Source organism: Glycine soja, chromosome 18 (genome assembly GCF_004193775.1).
Source record: "Glycine soja cultivar W05 chromosome 18, ASM419377v2, whole genome shotgun sequence".
NCBI classification, from domain to species: domain Eukaryota; kingdom Viridiplantae; phylum Streptophyta; class Magnoliopsida; order Fabales; family Fabaceae; genus Glycine; species Glycine soja.
Genome location: NC_041019.1, coordinates 54,999,420 through 55,017,623, shown reverse-complemented (window position 1 = coordinate 55,017,623; position 18,204 = coordinate 54,999,420). Strand labels below are relative to the sequence as shown.

The window sequence follows — 18,204 nt, the reverse complement described above, 5'->3', positions numbered from 1 at the left end:
CCACCCCTGTCCCATCGTCCTGTCAAGTCACGTCACGTGTCGCGTTATGGTGGAACGCGCCCCTCAGGTAAGCGCTTTGTAGTAAAATAACAGACCCCTTGGTAAATAAAAATAAAATAGACCCATTTTGGTAATTAATTTGTAAAAGGGACCCAATTTGATGATTTTGCCAGGCTCTGTCTGATCAAACCGTAGCTCAACTCTTTGATCATCTTATTGAGAATTGGACCAGATACAGAAGTAACAAGGTCCCGCGCTGAACACAATTTTTTTTTAAGCTTTGTTTCTGCCTTGCCTTCATCTCCAGGTTCCCAACCTTATGTTATATTCGAGATCTCTATTTCTCTATCTCTAAAAACATGCAAATTCCCATTCAACAGATTTTATTCTATTTTTTGAGGTATCTATTGCTTTTTCCGTTAGCTTTACATCACTTACAGCTTAGAAGCTGAGCTAGTATCTGCTATTTAGTCTTGTGGCATAAAGTTTGCGTCTGTGTAAATCCTTATAGAAACAACAATAACGCCTTATCTTACTAGGTGAGATTGACTACATAGATCTCACACGCCATTTGACAGAGTTAAAAACCAAAATTTTAGAAATATTATTGAGTTTTGGATCTCCCTTTGATGAAATAATTCCCATATAAAAGAATTTGGTGTCAACTAGTGAATTAGCTTTGGCCTTGTCCTTTGTTTACTATTCTGTATCTATAGCAGCTCCTGAACAATCAATATTTCAGAACAAAATAGGGGGGGGGGGGAAGTCCGGATGCTTTTTTTTTGTTGAATGGGAAAAGAAACACAAAAAACTAAAACGCAAGATTAAATTTTTTGACACTGGCGTAAAACAAGACAGTGGGAGAGGAACTTGAGTGCAGTGTATATTTATGTACAATAAACCATACATTTACACTTATTGCTTCAAAGTTCAAACCACTGTCCTGAAACCATAAAAGGCAGTAATGAAGTTTGTACATATGAATGGTACTCTATGACTTACTCTTAATTTGCAAATTCATAATTGTAATCCTGATACACTAAAGTCTAAATTAGATACCCATAAATCATCCCCCAAAGGAGGTACGTTCTATTGTTCTTAGTTTTGGTTCCAAAATGAGTATCCATGTTCGTGATGTATTTACGTTCAGATATAGATAACTATTAAGACTGAAAGTTGAATCTTATTTTGATTGAAAACAAAACAGGTATCTGAAATTGGGAAAATGTTTATCAAATATCTGAGCTTCTGCTGTTCGAAGCATACAAGTTCATCTCAGCGACAGTATCCAACTGTGATAGAAGAGCTACGTCATCAATTTCTGTTGGCTGATCTTAGGAAATCAACCAACAACTTCGATGAAAACCAAATAGTTGGAAGTGGAGCCCTTGGTATTGTAATCCTGATACACTAAAGTCTAAATTAGATACCCATAAATCATCCCCCAAAGGAGGTACATTCTAATGTTTTTAGTTTTGGTTCCAAAAGATGAGTATTCATGTTCATGGTGTATTTAAGTTCAAACAAAAATCAGCTATGAAGAAAATAAATTTTTTATTCTGTAAGAATGAAAGTTGAATATAATTGTGATTAAAAACAAAACAGGTATCTAAAATTGGGACAATGTTTATCAAATATTTGAGCTTCTGCTGTTCGAAGCATACAAGTTCATCTCAGCGACAATATCCGACTGTGATAGAAGAGTTATGCCATCAATATTCACTGGCCGATCTTAGGAAATCAACAAACAAGTTTAATGAAAAACAAATAATTGGAAATGCAAGCTTTGGTACTGTATATAAAGGTTCTCTCCAACACAACGGTGTTAGTGAGTATACAGTTGCAATAAGCCAAATGTATGGGAACACCAACAAAGCACTTAAGCAGTTCAAGAACGAAATTGAGTTGCTCTGCCAGCTTCGGCATCCTAATTTGGTCCATCTATTAGGATTTTGTAATGACAGAGAAAAAAAGATTACTGTATATGAGTACATGGCCAATGGATCTCTCCATGATTGCTTATACTATAGTGATGTGAAAAAGGAACCACTAACGTAGAAGCAAAGGCTAAAGATATGCATAGGAGCAGCACGAGGACTACACTACCTTCACACAGGAACCAAAAGAACCATCTTTCATCGTGACGTAACACCATATAACATTCTTTTGGATAGCAACATGGTGGCCAAACTCACAGACTTCCGGCTTTCGTTAACAGGACCGCATTATGCATCAAAACCAAAGCCCAAGACAATATCAAAAGATGGCTTTCTAGGCATTTACTTTTCTTTTGCTGTTAGTTTACCGAAAAGAATTTTACTGAATATTTCAACTGATACTTTCACTTATAGGTACATATGGTTATGTAGCTCCTGAGATTTCAGAAAACAATACATTAACAGAAAAATGCGACGTTTACTCCTTTGGCGTAGTTCTATTAGAAGTGATATGCAAAGACAAGCTAAAAGATGTTGAGAAGAGGCAGAAGCATCCAGTTGAGGAGAATATTGATCCAAATCTCAAAGGAAAGATTGCACCAGAGTGTTGGGAAGTATTTATGGATATCACAGAAAGATGCTTGAAGTTTGATCCAAATGAGAGACCAGCAATGGGTGAAGTGGAGGTGCAACTTGAGCTTGCTCTGTCACTGCAGGAAGAAGCAGATATAAGAAATACTTGTGATGATTATAACCTATTATCTATGACCATTATTAATTAATCCTCAACCAGAATAGGTACCATCTTTAGCTGGAAACGGAACTGATGGATTATGGAACTTCCTAGGTTGTCTCAATGATAATTGATAACAGTTCAACAGATTGTTCAATCACAGTAAAGCAGATGAATGGGAAATCATGGGAAAAGATTAATTTTTAGTTCAAGAATGAAATTGAGTTATTTGCCAGTATGACCAATGCATTTTTTTTGTTTCTCTAGTAAGATTTTATGGCCCCAAAGACAAGAAGATTGTTGTGACTTGTGAATGAAAACACTGGCACTGCCAATGGATCTCTCCATAATTGCCTAAACTGTCATGATATGAAAATGGAATAACTTTTGTGGGTACATAGGCTAAAAGATCTTCAATACATTCAGACAGGAGCAAGCCACCAATATCCTGCAACATCTTAGCCCCGTTAGTGGTTGCACAGAAAACAAATTAAATCCCAAGTAATCATAAAATAATAATTGATGCTAAAAAAGTAAATGGTTCCTAAAAAAAAAATACTCCGTCTGTGGTCTGGTTTGATAACTTGCAAACCCCAACCCGTGTAACCGACTGGTTAAACAAATTAAATCAAATAAATGCGCTTTAAATGATTTTAATTAGTCCTAACTCCTAACCTACTTGTTAAATTCCCCCACACCTCATAAAGTGTATGGAATTTTTTACAATTTATTGTTTTTCTTAAACTATTCCACTAAAAACTCTTACATGTTGTTTTTGGATTTATGCATTCGATCTGGATCAAAGTTGTGAAACTCAATCGGTTTTGGAGAAACCCAATGACCCGAATGAGTTTGAGAGACAGGATGCACCACATTGCAACTTTGGAAAATTTTAAAAACAAAAGTGAGATTTTTGTCTATAAAGGTCCCTTAAGTTACTAAAATGTTAACTTGCCACTAGACCAGTGTATATTATTAGGTAATTGATGACAAAAATAATATTTATACTATATTGTTAAAAAATTCTATACTATTAGAGTAAGAAATACGAATTAATCCCATTTTACTAGTTATATTATAATATATTTTTTTAATATATTATAAGCTATTCATCATATGGACCTCTGATCCAATGTCTAGATCAGATTTATGATGGGATGATTTTTATAACATTGGTTAATGGCATACTAGTAGGCAGACTCTTTTATCCCAAATAAAAGATGGAATTTCAGGACACGTACCCTTAAAAGGTTCTGTTCTGTCTGGTCATAAAGTGGGCGGTGGCAATATTAAATTATCTGAACTCAACTCAACTAACTCTGACAAGCTTATTGAGAGCCGAACGAGATAAAGAAGCAACAGAATATTTTTGAAGCTTTGTTTCTGCCTTGCCTTTATATCCAGGTTCCCAAATCCCAACCTTTAAAATCTTATGTGATATTCAAGATATTCTCTACTTCTATAAACAGGCAATCTCCCATTCAACTGTTTTTTTTCTCTATTTTTTTAGGTATCTATGTTGCTACGTCTACAATTCATATATTCGCTTGATCGCAACTGTACACTCGTACATATGAAATTTTCTTTCTATTTTTTTTCCATTAAATGGATGGATGGCATATTGGCATACCACTTTTACTGATATAAGGGATATGAAGTTGTATCTATGAATTTATCATCGCTCTTGGCATAACAAATGATTTTGATTGTAATACGCAAAATATGAGAATGAAAGAAACACTTCCCTTATCTTTTCTATATTTTCCATTTTGAAATGAAACACAGGGAAATACGAAATCAAAACTTGGTTTTTAATACTTGTGGTACAGAGGCGGGCTTAGATTGAAAAGGAAAGTGTTAGAACTATGAAAACAAGAAAGTGAGAGAGGATCTTGAGTGCAGTGTATGTTTGTGTACAATAAACCACACATTTACGCCTATTCCTTCAAAGCACTTCCCAGAAACCATAAATTGCACCAAAGAAATTTTTACTTACTCTAAAACTTTGTAAATTCATATTTACAAATTACTCCAAAAGATGTTCTGTTGTTTGTAAATTAGAAGTGCTTCACATTTACGCCTTTGCTTATATTTGAGGGGAAAAATCGAGTTTTGTCACTTATAATAGAGAACAAAGGGAGTAATAAGAGCAAGTTAGAAGTATGTTATATTGTTTTTAGTTTTGGTTCTAAAAGATGAATATTCATGTTCATGATGCATTTAAGTTCAGTATTCAAGCTCATGAATGAAAGTTAAATCTTGTTCTGATTGCAAATGAAACAGATATCTAAAATTGGGATAATGCTTATTAAATATTTGGGCTTCTGCTGGTCGAAGCATGCAAGTTCATGTCAGAGGCAATATCCAACGGTGATAGAAGAGCTGTGCCATCAATTTTCATTGGCCGATATTAAGGAATCAACCAAAAAATTTGATGAAGACCAAATAATTGGAACTGGAGATTTTTGTATTGTATATAAAGGTTTTCTCCAAAACAATGGTGTTACTGATGATACAGTTGTAATCAAGCGAATACGTGGGAGCGGTGAGAAAGAGCTTAAGCAGTTCAAGAACGAAATTGAGTTGCTCTGCCAGCTTCGTCATCCAAATTTGATCACTCTATTAGGATTTTGTGTCCACAAAGACGAGAAGATTGTGGTATATGAGCACATGGCCAATGGATCTCTCCATGATCGACTATACTGTAGTGATGTGAAAAAGGAACCACTAACATGGAAGCATAGGCTAAAGATATGCATAGGAGCAGCACATGGACTACACTACCTTCACACAGGTGCCAAGCGAACCATCTTTCATCGTGACATAACACCTTATAAAATTCTTTTGGATAGAAACATGGTGGCCAAACTCGCGGATTTTCGGCTTTCCTTAAAAGGACCGCATTATGCATCAAAGCCAAAACCCAAGACAATATCAAAAGACGGCTTTATAGGTATTTATTTTTGTTTTGTTGTTAGTTTACTGAAAATAAATTTACTGAATAGTTTAACTGATACTTTCACTTATAGGTACATATGGTTATGTAGCTCCTGAGATTTCAGAAAACAATACATTAACAGAAAAATGCGATGTTTACTCCTTTGGTGTAGTGCTACTAGAAGTAGTATGCAAAGACAAGCTTAAAAATGTTGAGAAGAGGCAGAAGCACCCTGTTGAGGAGAATATTGATCCGAATCTCAAAGGCAAGATTGCACCAGAGTGTTGGGAAGTATTTATTGATATCACAGAAAGATGCTTGAAGTTTGATCCAGATGAGCGGCCGGCAATGGGTGAAGTGGAGGTGCAACTTGAGCTTGCTCTGTCATTGCAGGAAGAAGCAGATATGAGAAATACTTGTGATGATTATACCCTATTATCTATGACCATTATTAATTAGTCCTACTCCTCAACCAGAATAGGCACCATCTTAGGCTGAAAACAAAACTGATGGGTGATGGAACTACCAAGGTTGTCTCAATGATAACAGTAGATCAAATGAATGGGATATCATGGGAAAACATTTTAAGTTTAAGAATGGAAATGAGTTATTTGCCAGCTTCGCCACTCTGATGCATATTTTTTTCTCTCTAGTATGATTTTGTGACTGTAACATCCCAATTTTTCGTAAATAAATTTAAAAAACTTTTTAGTAAAAAATAAATAAATAAATAAATATAGAGCAAATAATAGGCTGAGTATCCTAGGTATAAATAGTTATGTTAAGTCAGCTGCCTCCTTTTGGTCTCATTTTCGTTTTTCCCCTTCTCCCCTCAAAACCCTTTCTTTTTCCCGCAGCCCACCAAACCAGTCTCAGAAAAATGACGAATTTCGATATCATGTCTGAACTGAGAGAAATACCCTTCGCATTGTAGCATTTTTCTTTCCCGCAGAAACCCAGAGCTGTCTTGGTAAAACTACGATCCCGGTTTCGTTAACCGTTGGATTATTGTGAAATTTGGATATGTTGTTCGAAATTCAATTCCGCACGCTTCTACCGTTGGGATTTGCGAGATAATATTCGTGGAGGGAGAAAAAAGAATCGTATGAAGACAGTACAAGTGGAGGTTCCAATCTCTTCTCCGTCTCTCTGACGTTTGGGAATTCTATCCCGCTAGAGATGTTGCTATGGCTGGCTGAAGACACGTGAGCCCGCTTAGAGGTAAGGGATGAGTTTATTGCAATTGGGGATTAGAATAAACATGTGTAGGGATCCTTAGAGAACTAAATTTGGGTTTATTTTGGGATGTTTATTGAATTATAATTTTCTCTTTATGATTATAAATATAACATTATTGTGTTCTATGTACCAATTGATGTCCTGATGAGAATTGATTGATAAACTTGAGTGCTCTTGATGTCTTTGTGTTTAACCCATGAATTTGATTAATTGATTGTGATATAATTGTGAGAAACTATTTCAGGGGTTTTACACTCTATGTTGTGATGAAATCTTTTGTATAAATTGTTATGTTGAGGTCATGAAATGATGATTCAAACTGTGAGTATGTGATAAATTGAACATGTGACGGATGATGAAATACATGTGTATTGAGATGAGATGTGTGTATTGAGTTGTGAACTATGAACTGTGCAATCACACAATTGTAAGACCCTTTAAGGGCGGCGAGTATTGTGATGGGATCCACTGTGGGAATCCGACGAGTTAAAATGATTTTGAAAACAATTGAGTAGATGTGTGTATTGCATAGTTCATAGGTAAAGTGTACATGATTCATGAGGTGTGATAACATGTTAAATTGAGATTATACCATTGTGATTGGGATTAAGTGTATGTGATAAATTGAGTATGTATATGATTGAGATATATATGTGCATCGAGTTGTGAACTATGAATTGTACAATCACACGATCATAAGTCCCTTCAAGGGCGACGAGTTAATGCTAAGTCCCTTTTAGGGCGACGAGTTGATGTTAAGTCCCTTTTAGGGCGACGATTTGATGCTAAGTCCCTTTTTGGGCGACGAGTTGATGTTAAGTCCCTTTAAGGGCGACGAGTTAATGATAAGACCCTTAAAGGGCGACGAGTTAAAATTATTTTGAGAACAATTGAGGAGTCGTGTGTTTTGTACAGTTCATAGATAGAGTCTGTGTGCTAAAATAATTTTAGGGGTTGGACCTGAATCAGGAGGGAGAGGCCCTGACGTACTCTTCGGAGTGTAGGCCTTGGGGGTCACTGGGTTTAAGTGCTTCTTTAAGCCTATGTTGATCCCATATGGTTGGAGCATTCTCGCAAAACATCGTGACCCTGACTGGTCTCCCTATGATCTTACTTAGTGAGAGTGACCTGACAAACCCATTGTGTGGTGTGTCTTGTTATGTACTCCTAAGCGCCCCAGGGTGGTTTTTCACTGACATGGTACCACATTGCATATAGGTTTGAGTCTTAGCATAACTGTCGCATACGCTTGCTAATTGTTTATTATGAAATTGATGTGTTATTATGTTTTGATCGGAGTGTGTGATTCTTGTGTATAATGATTGATGATTGAAAGGTGTGATTGATGAATGACAAAGTGATGAAATAATGTGAGATATGCTAAGTAAATTGTATTTGGCTACTATATGTTGTGTTGTTTCTCTCTAGTAGTTAGCAATGTGATAATTCACTCCCGGTTTGCTGTTTCTGTTTGGATCCTGTGATGATCTTGAACTTTGTGTTCGGGGGAGCAGATGAATAGGTGGATGACTATGAAGAACCTTATGCTAGAAAACACGGGAACACCACGCTCTGATAGGATGTGACATTAGGATATAGGTTCTATATTAATTGTATGTGTCATACCCCATTTTTGACCCGTTTTTATTTCTTTTTTCTCGTCTTTTAAGCCGGAAATTTCCATCATTTCAGATGAAATTTCGGCAGGGAGGTATTTTAAAATACCTCATTTTTGTTTTGAAGACGCCCCTTTTTTGTTATTATTATTTATTTATTTACCTTTTTTTATTATTATTATTTTTATTTTTAGTTATTATTTTCTTTTCTTTTCCTTTCCTTTTATTAAGTGTTTTTTATTATTTCCGTTTTTTTTATTAATATCTTTATTAGTATCTTCTTTTCGTTTTTTATTTATTTTTTTTTTTTTATTATTATTATTATTTTATTTTATTTTTTTTTAGTTTATTTTATTTTATTTTTATTTTGCTGTTTTATTTTTTTTTGTTTTGTTTTTTTTCTTTCTTTTTCCTTTTCCTTTCCTTTTTTCCTTTTTCTTTTCGGTTTTCTCGGTCCAGGCCCAGAGGGGCTCTTCGTTTTTTTACCCTAATTATGTCCTTTAAATGCTACATTAATTACTGTGCATGTCAGAGAGAGAGGGAGAGAGAGAGAGAGGGCAGAGGTGAATACGAACAGTCGGAATACCAACAGCCAAGCCACCACTAACCATCGGCCTAGCCACCGCTCAACACCACCCTCCCCCTCCGTGAACCACTAGCCACCACCAGCCACCACTCAGCAACACCCTCCTCCTCCGTGAACCACCAACAAAAACAAAAAAAAAACCAAAATCATCTTGCTCATAAAATCAAAACATTAGAACAGAAATCCCTGCAAACACAGTAACCCACTCACTCATGCGGCCTAAAGCCTACACCAACCACCACTAGCGGCCAAGCCCACACCAAACACCACCAACCACAAGCACCGCGTCAAACACCCACACCCACACAACCACAAGCACTGCGTCAAACACCCACACCCACAACTCAAGCTGTAACCGTTTTCACTCTGAAGCTTAAACGATAACATAAGGACAAAGGTAGTTCACCTTTTTTTTCTAAGATTCAAGGCTAGATCTAGGCTTTATCAGTGTTGGTTTTCAAAAAATAACGGTGGATTTGAGAACTAGGAGAAAAAAGGAATTCAAAACATGTAGTTTTTTTAAAAAAGGAGGAGACTCTGTTTCCGACGCGGCGGCGCCGCCACCCATGGCCGGCCAGCCACTGCGCCGGTAAACAACTTCCGGCGGTGTGTGCTAGAGAGAGAAGAGAGAAAAAGGGAAGAGAGAGAAAAGCTTTTTAAAAATGGGAAAAAACCGGCCCCGAGCCCTTATATAGAGGCCGGACCGGTTCGGTTTTTTTTTCCTTGGACCAAACCGGTCCGGTTCTCCTTTTTTGGCCCGCTGGACTCACCTCTGGCCCATTTTTTTTTCTTTTCTCTTTTTCTTCTTTTCCGATTCCTACTCTCACCCCCCTTTTTTCCTTACTGCACCCTTTTCTTTTTCTTTTTTTACGCACCATATTTATTTTATGTCTTGCATTTTTATTTTTTACGCATCATATTTAATTTTATGCCTTGCATTTTTATTTTCTTTATTTATTTTCCAGCATCATGTTTAATTGTTTGTCTTGCATTTTATTTTCCAGCCACATATTTATTTTTGTCTTGCACTTATATTTTCTTTATTTTATGTACCCTATTTATTTTTGCCTTGCATTTTATTTTTATGTCTCGCATTCTTTTTAGCATCATATTTATTTTCTGTATTGCATTTTTATTTTCGTTTTATTTTATTTTCAGCATCATACTTATTTTATGTCTTGCTTTTTTTTTTTTTTTTTTATTATTTTATTTTGTTTATTTTTTATTCTATGCATCATATTTACTTTATGTCTTGCATTTTTTTATTTTTTAGCATCATGTTTATTTTATGTCTTGCATTTTTATTTTCATTTTTTTTTTATTATTTATTTCCAGCATTATATTTATTTTTATGTCTTGCATTTCATTTTCTTTATTTATTTTATGCACCATATGTATTTATTGTTTTGTATTTCATGCATTTTATTATTTCTTCCAGCATATTTATTTTAATGCATTTGCAATTTTTATTTATTATTGCCAATTAGAATGTATCTAGGTCCAATGTAAAAAAAAAAAAAAAAAAAAAAAAAAAAAAAATGAGAATCTGCACCGACACTCACATTTATTTTTATATTTTCCGCCGAGGACGATCATGTGATTTGAACCGTATCCGAGGAAAAGGGACCCTCACTTGATCCAACGTCATTTTAAGGGATCCGGCGCGTTTAGACTTATCTCCGCATAATTAAAAAAAAAAAAAAAAAAAAAAAAAACAAAAACTTTCCATAATCAAAATTTCAAAAAAAGGGGTCAATCTTTTCTTTCTTTCTTAATCAAATCTTTAATCAATCTTTAATCAATCTTTAATCAATCAAAACATTTTTTCTAATTCAAAATCAATCGAACTCACTTCTTTTATTTCTTCTATGCCTTTTCGGCCTCTTACCTTGCCTAAACTCTTCTTTTTTCGAACTTTAAAATCAATCAAAACCAATCACTTGACTTTCTACTCCGAACTACATGATTTTGATCCCATTCGGGTATGTAGGCAAAAGACTTTGTCTTCCCAAATCAAATAAAAATAAACAAAAACTTTTTTCTTCTCCTTTCTTTTGAACCCACCTCTTTAATCTTTCCACACTTGAGCATTTATTTCCAAACAAATAATTAATTTAGCATAAAGATAAAATAAGCAAGAGGTTCCTATAGAGTACTATAGACGTTTAGGGTGCTAGTACCTTCCCTTTGCGTAACCAACCCCCGGACTTTTGATCTCTCAAAAATAGGGTTTTTCGAGCTTTCTCCCTTTTCTTCGGAAAAATAAAAGATCGGTGGTGAACTTAAAAATGCGAGTCAATGCTAATCAATAGCTTGATATCCAAAAATCACCGCGACAGAAAAATGGCGACTCCACTGGGGATCACACTCCTAAGTGGGTTAAACCTATCTTGTTTTTCTTCATCTTTATGCTTTATTATTATTTGAAACTGTAAATACGTGCCTAAGTGTTTATCTTTTACGTGAGTGGTGAGATAAGTCCTACACCCGGACTTGAGGGAAACATAAGATAGGATGGTGGTATAATCATAGTGTCTTTCCGAGAGTGAGTTTCGGATGTGGCACATGTGATAACCCCGCTCAATGGAGGGATCTTGGGAATATTACTATGTTGGCATGAGTAGTCGTGTTCAGCATTAATATTTCCAAGCGACCTATGAAGTTGAGGACCTTTAGTTACCTTTAACCCATCTTAGCCTTTTAGGACGTAGTGCGGTGGCTAATCAAGAGTAGTCTTGAATTGGTTGATACGCGATACTACACTCAAACGAGGCTTTCCTATGGACGTTGTTGGACCGGGAGTAGTCCCGTAATCCGACAATATCCGGAAGTGGTCAATGACTTTGGGAACTTGGTAGAACCCGTGATACAGGTACATATGAAACCATAGTCCTTACCAAATGGCGTGTTTACCCTTAACTCCAACATTTTGGACTTAACTTCACCATGTTTTCTCCATACTGTGGCATAATCATGCATACATGCATCCATGCATAAACTCTTTTTTTTCATCCAAATTATCGAAGGACTTAGACAAGCTTTTTGTAAACTTTGTAGATATGGACATCCCACTGAGAAGCACTAGGAAGTACCTTTTCAAAAAAACAGACCTGTTGAGATTAAGGGAGCTAGCATCTTTAGTAAGTGATCCAGTTGATTTTCAAACTCATCATGGGAAGTTGCTCAGAATTCTTAGAGTAGATGTTGAGGAAGGATGCCTAGAGACCCTGGTTCAGTTCTATGACCCGCTCTACCATTGCTTCACATTTCCCGATTACCAGCTTGTCCCCACACTTGAAGAGTACTCCTACCTAGTAGGTTTACCTGTGCCAGACAAGATACCTTTCCATGGTTTTGAGCCTACCCCTAAACCCTCCGACATCGCAGCCGCCCTCCATCTTAAAACCTCCATCATCCAAGCAAACCTTACCTCTAAAGGAGGCCTCCAAGGTCTTCCCACCCACTTCCTCTACCAACAAGCCTCCATATTTGCTGAAGCAGCTAGTATACTTGCCTTCCATTCTATCCTAGCCCTCCTTATATATGGCCTTTTATTCTTCCCAAATGTTGACAACTTCATCGATATCAATGCCATTAAAATCTTTCTTACAAAGAACCCCGTACCCACTCTACTCGCCGATACCTACCATTCTATCCATGACCGTACCCAGGCTGGCCGGGGAACCATTTCTTGTTGTGCACCTTTACTCTATCAGTGGTTTACCTTCCACTTACCTCAATCCCGTGCCTTCAAGACCAATGATGACAAGCTTTCCTGGCCTCGCCGAATCATGACTCTTGACCCATCTGACATTGTTTGGTACCAAGCAGCTAGTGATGTTGGAGAGATTATTGTGAGTTGTGGTGAATATCCCAACGTACCTCTTTTGGGTATGCGTGGCGGAATTAGCTACAACCCACTCCTCGCTCGACGACAATTTGGGTACCCGATGAAGACAAAACCAAACAACCTTGCCTTGACTAATGAATTCTATCTTAACCATGGAGATCACTCGAACAAAAGGGAAAGATTCGCACAAGCTTGGAGCGCTATCCGCAGACTCAACAGAAGTCAGTTGGGAAAGAAATCAGACTATGTGCACGAATCTTATACCCAGTGGGTTATTGATAGGACCAAGAGCTTTGGTCTACCCTACCGCTTACCTAGATACCTATCGTCCACCATCCCACCATCATCCTTGCCTATCCCCTTTGATACTAAGGAAGAGTTTCATGAACAATTAACCAAAGAAAGGCAAGAAAAAGAAACTTGGAAGAGGAGATGCCAGGAGCTAGAGCAAGAGAATGAGACTTTGAAGGGAAAGATAGCCCAACAGAGCCGTGAGCTTTTTATCCAGAACCAGAGGATGATTGAGAAGGACGACTTGCTTCGTCGGAAAGACGTTTTGCTCCACCAAGATGCTAGAAGGAAGAGGAAGTTTATGGACTTGTTCTCCCGTGCACATTCAGATTCCGAGGACCCATCTACTCCGGGAGTTTGAGTCTGAAGTTCTTAGGACCTTATGTTTAGATTTTAGCTCCCGAAATCTCTTGACTTGTAAAAAAAAAAAAAAAAAAAAAAAAAAAAAAAAAATTTTGTAATATTCCAATGCTTAAGTGAAGTGTTTCAGTTTATGATGTTTACAATTTCTCTAACAAGTTCTTCGATAATAATTTGTTCCCTTTCTTTTTGCATAAGCATAAGCATGCATCATGTTGCATTCGTGGTTTCTAAATCGAGTCTCACACTGTGTTCACTACTTCAAAAAGGGGGGGAGTCAATCAACCGCCGCCCAAGGAAAGTGGCCCGACGAATTCTCCACAAACCCACTCGCATTTACAACACCAGGGCCAATCGGAAGAGGATGGATATAGTTGAACAAGAAAATCAGAGTCTCAGGGAGGAGGTTGCCACTTTACGAGAGGGAATGGATAGGTTGACGACCATGATGAGTGCACTCCTGTCAGCCCAGAACTCTCAAGCTGCCGCCGCTACTGTAGAGCAGCCCTTGGTGAGCACAACCCCGCTATCTACGGTGACTTCTCCACCCCTCTTTTTGCCTCCAGGTTGTACATGGGGAATGCCACCTCCAGTCTGTGGAAGCCCCCAGCCCGCTGTATCTGAAGTTCCACCGCCTTTTGCTCAGCAGTCAGCACCAGTTCCGCAACCCAGTACCTCTTTCCCTCAAGCTGCAATGACTTATTCAGCTCCACTGATTCACACTATTCAACAAGAGGTTGAACCAATTTTCCAAGCTGAAAATGTTGTAGCCTTCGACAAGATGGAAGAACTCCAAGAAAGATTTGATGGTATGCAAAGGGAAGTCGAAGCCCTCCGAGGAAGAGATCTGTTCGGGAAGGACGCCTGTGAATTATGCTTGGTCCCAAATGTTACTATCCCTCACAAGTTCAAGGTGCCAGACTTCGAGAAGTATAAAGGGAACTCTTGTCCCCGCAGTCACTTGGTGATGTACGCGCGGAAAATGTCCATGTATACTGACAATCATAAGCTGCTTATTCATTTCTTTCAGGACAGCCTAACTGGGGCCGCTCTGAAGTGGTATATGAATTTGGACAGTGCGAGCATTCGTACTTTCAATGACCTGGGTGAAGCGTTCATCCGGCAGTATAAGTACAATTTGGACATGGCCCCAGATCGTGATCAGCTCCGTGCGATGACACAAAAAGAGAAGGAAACGTTCAAGGAGTATGCCCAACGTTGGAGGGAAGTGGCTGCCCAGATTGTCCCGCCGTTGGAAGAAAGGGAAATGACCAAAATATTTTTGAAGACCCTGAGCCAGTTTTATTACGAGAAAATGGTTGCAAGTGCACCAACAGACTTCACCGAAATGGTCAACATGGGGGTGCGATTAGAGGAAGGTGTCCGAGAGGGACGTTTGACTGGGGAAAGTGTCCCTGCTGCAAGCAATGCCAAGAAGTTTGGAGGCCACTTTGCGAAGAAGAAAGATCAAGAGGTGGGGATGGTAGCTCATGGTAAGCCTCAGCAGAATTTCACCCCATATCGTCAGGTTGCGAATGTCGCATCCGCTATCCCAAACCCATCATATCACCAACAAAGGCCACATTACCCCTACCCATACCCTCCACAACAATACCCTCCACAACAATACCCTCCACAACAATACCCTCCACAGCAATACCATCAGCCACAATACCCTCAAAAACAACAAAATCGCCCGCAACCCCCCCAACAACCATATCACTCACAAAACCGCCAGAAAACAACCTTTGATCCAATCCCGATGAAATATGCTGACTTACTCCCCGCCCTGCTCGCCAAAAACCTTGTCCAGGTCAGAACACCCCCTCGTACACCAGATGTTTTACCTCCCTGGTTTCGTCATGATTTAACCTGCGCTTTCCACCAAGGGGCCCCAGGTCATGACGTTGAAAACTGCTATGTCCTGAAGAATGAAGTGCAAAAGCTAGTCCGGGCCAACTTGCTATCCTTTAAAGATCAGAATCCCAATGTTCAGGCGAACCCTCTACCGAACCATGGGCCTACTGTTAACATGATACAAGATTGTGATGAAGACGGTGTCATCCTGAACGTCCAGCACGTTCGAACTCCCCTGGTCCCAATACATATCAAGATGTGCGAGGCAGCTCTGTTTGACCATGATCATGCAGCGTGTGAAATATGTCCGGTGAATGTAAAAGGATGCCCTAAGGTACAAGAGGACGTACAAGGGCTGATAGACAGCAGAGAACTTATCATCACGAGGAAGGACAAAGAAGTGTGCGTCATCACCCCCGAGTTTCAGCGGTTGGAAATAAGCTATAACAGTGGGGAATCAACTACTACTCCACTGGTGATTAGCTTGCCAGGACCTATGCCGTATGCTTCTCTAAAAGCGGTCCCTTACAAGTATAGTGCCACGATGTTGGAAGGTGGACAGGAGGTGCCTTTGCCCTCTCTAACTCCTGCGGTTTCTGTGGACAACGTTGCTAATGACGGTAAAGTTCTGAGGAATGGACGTGTTATCCCCACATTGTTTGCAAAGAAAGTGAATGATCCGGCAGTTAAACAGGTGACAGTGAACGGCCCCGGTACAAGGAAGGAAGTAGGCCAATCCAATGGGACTAGTAAGAATTCTGATCATGACGAAATTCTGAAACTGATCCAGAAGAGTGAGTATAAAGTAGTAGACCAGCTGCTGCAAACTCCCTCTAAGATATCCATTTTGTCTCTGCTATTGAACTCAGAAGCACACCGTGAGGCTCTAATGAAGGTGTTGGACCAAGCTTTTGTGGAGAGGGACGTGACTGTTAATCAATTGGATAGTATAGTAGGAAACATTACTGCCTGCAATAATTTGAGTTTTAGTGATGAAGAACTTCCTGAGGAGGGGAGGAACCACAATCTGGCGTTACATATATCGGTGAACTGCAAGTCAGATGCTCTGTCGAATGTACTTGTGGACACTGGTTCCTCATTGAATGTAATGGCCAAATCCACATTAGATCAACTTTCCTACCGGGGGCCTCCCATGAGAAGAAGCGGGGTGGTTGTCAAAGCGTTTGATGGATCAAGAAAGTCTGTTATCGGGGAGGTTGATTTGCCCATTACAATTGGGCCGTTTGTTTTCCAAATTACATTCCAGGTGATGGATATCCAAGCCGCATACAGTTGCCTTTTGGGTAGGCCATGGATCCATGGAGCTGGGGCCGTGACGTCCACCTTGCATCAAAAGCTGAAGTTTGTCAGAAATGGGAAATTGATCACTGTGAGTGGAGAGGAAGCCTTGTTGGTTAGTCATTTGTCAGCTTTTTCCTTTATTGGTGCTGATGAAACAGAAGGAACCTCTTTCCAAGGCCTGACTTTAGAGGGTAAAAAGCCAGAGAAAAATGAAGTATCTTTTGCTACTTGGAAGAGCGCACAGAAAGTGGTGCAGGAAGGAACAGGTGTAGGATGGGGAAAAGTTGTGCAGTTGCTGGAGAGTAAAAACCGTGAAGGACTGGGATTTGCTTCTTCTGCAGGATCCGCAACGAACAGTGTTGGATCAAGCTCCATTACTAGCACCTTTTGTAGCGCCGGGTTCATCAACAACTCGCCAGAAGCCAATGCTGTCTTGGAAGATGCTCCTGAAGAGATAGTGCTTGCATTTGTCACACCTGGAAAACTTGTTCGCAACTGGGACGCGGTTGACATCCCTTCAGTGGTTCATGCATCAAAGTAATGTGTCTTTGTTTTTCTGTTTGTTTGTTTTTCAAAAAAGGATCCTTTCGTCTTGCCCAGGACGAAAGCGCAATTATGTAGGGCTGTTTTGTTTCAAGCACTACTCTTATTAATGGAAAATGTGGTTTATCCCGATATCTATGCTTATTGCTCTTTCTGGAAAATGGTAACACAAAAAACCCAAAATATTTTTTTTTTTTTTGTTTTCTGATTTCAATTAATTATAAAAAGTCCGCATTGTTCACTCATTTTCTAAAATCAATCATCAATCATATGCAGACTAGGCATTTATGAGCCCGTTGAACATAATAACCCTGCACTCTCTCCCAACTACGAATCTCCTGTCTACGAGGCTGAAGAGGAGGAGGATGATGAAATCCCGGAGGAACTTGCTCGGTTATTGGAATATGAAAAGAAAACCATTCAGCCTCATGAGGAGTTAGTAGAGGTGATTAACTTGGGAACCGAGGAAGATAAGAAGGAAGTCAAGATTGGGGCATCGCTTGAGGCAACTGTCAAACGAAAGGTGATTGAATTACTCAAAGAATATGCCGATGTGTTCGCATGGTCGTACCAGGATATGCCCGGCTTGGATCCCCGTATTGTGGAGCACCGTTTGCCTTTGAAGCCCGAATGCCCACCGGTCAAGCAGAAATTGAGAAGAACTCGCCCTGACATGGCTCTCAAGATCAAAGAGGAAGTACAGAAGCAGATCGATGCAGGTTTTCTTGTCACATCAGAGTATCCTCAATGGTTAGCCAACATAGTGCCTGTTCCAAAGAGGGACGGCAAGGTCAGGATGTGCGTTGACTACCGAGATTTGAACAAGGCTAGTCCGAAAGATGACTTTCCTCTACCTCACATCGATGTATTGGTTGACAGCGCTGCAAAGTCCAAGGTCTTCTCCTTCATGGACGGTTTCTCTGGGTACAATCAGATCAAGATGGCAGTCGAA

General features: G+C 39.0%; 3 protein-coding genes and 1 pseudogene across 4 annotated transcripts; all 4 read left to right on the top strand.

Annotated features, from left to right (window-relative positions):
• The first annotated feature begins 803 nt into the window (after positions 1–803).
• On the top strand, positions 804–3,038 carry LOC114396211 (annotated as a pseudogene).
• An 892-nt stretch (positions 3,039–3,930) lies between these two features.
• On the top strand, positions 3,931–6,234 carry LOC114395734 (receptor-like protein kinase ANXUR2). Of its 2 annotated transcripts, none has more exons than XM_028357578.1 (3): positions 3,931–4,074; positions 4,954–5,623; positions 5,781–6,234. In XM_028357578.1, the coding sequence occupies exons 2-3, from the start codon at positions 4,972–4,974 to the stop codon at positions 6,065–6,067; spliced, it is 939 nt and encodes a 312-aa protein (XP_028213379.1). In that variant the 5' UTR covers positions 3,931–4,074; positions 4,954–4,971; the 3' UTR covers positions 6,068–6,234. The 2 variants fall into 2 exon arrangements, with proteins under 2 accessions (XP_028213379.1, XP_028213378.1); XM_028357577.1 differs by having other exon boundaries at positions 3,933–4,074; positions 5,700–6,234.
• A 5,874-nt stretch (positions 6,235–12,108) lies between these two features.
• On the top strand, positions 12,109–13,551 carry LOC114397429. Its single transcript, XM_028359464.1, has one exon. The coding sequence runs from the start codon at positions 12,109–12,111 to the stop codon at positions 13,549–13,551; it is 1,443 nt and encodes a 480-aa protein (XP_028215265.1).
• Positions 13,552–13,660: 109 nt separating this feature from the next.
• Positions 13,661–15,890, top strand: LOC114397428. The gene is made up of 2 exons (XM_028359463.1): positions 13,661–15,741; positions 15,858–15,890. Exons 1-2 carry the CDS (start codon positions 13,684–13,686, stop codon positions 15,888–15,890), a joined length of 2,091 nt encoding a protein of 696 aa, XP_028215264.1. The 5' UTR covers positions 13,661–13,683.
• Positions 15,891–18,204: the final 2,314 nt, after the last annotated feature.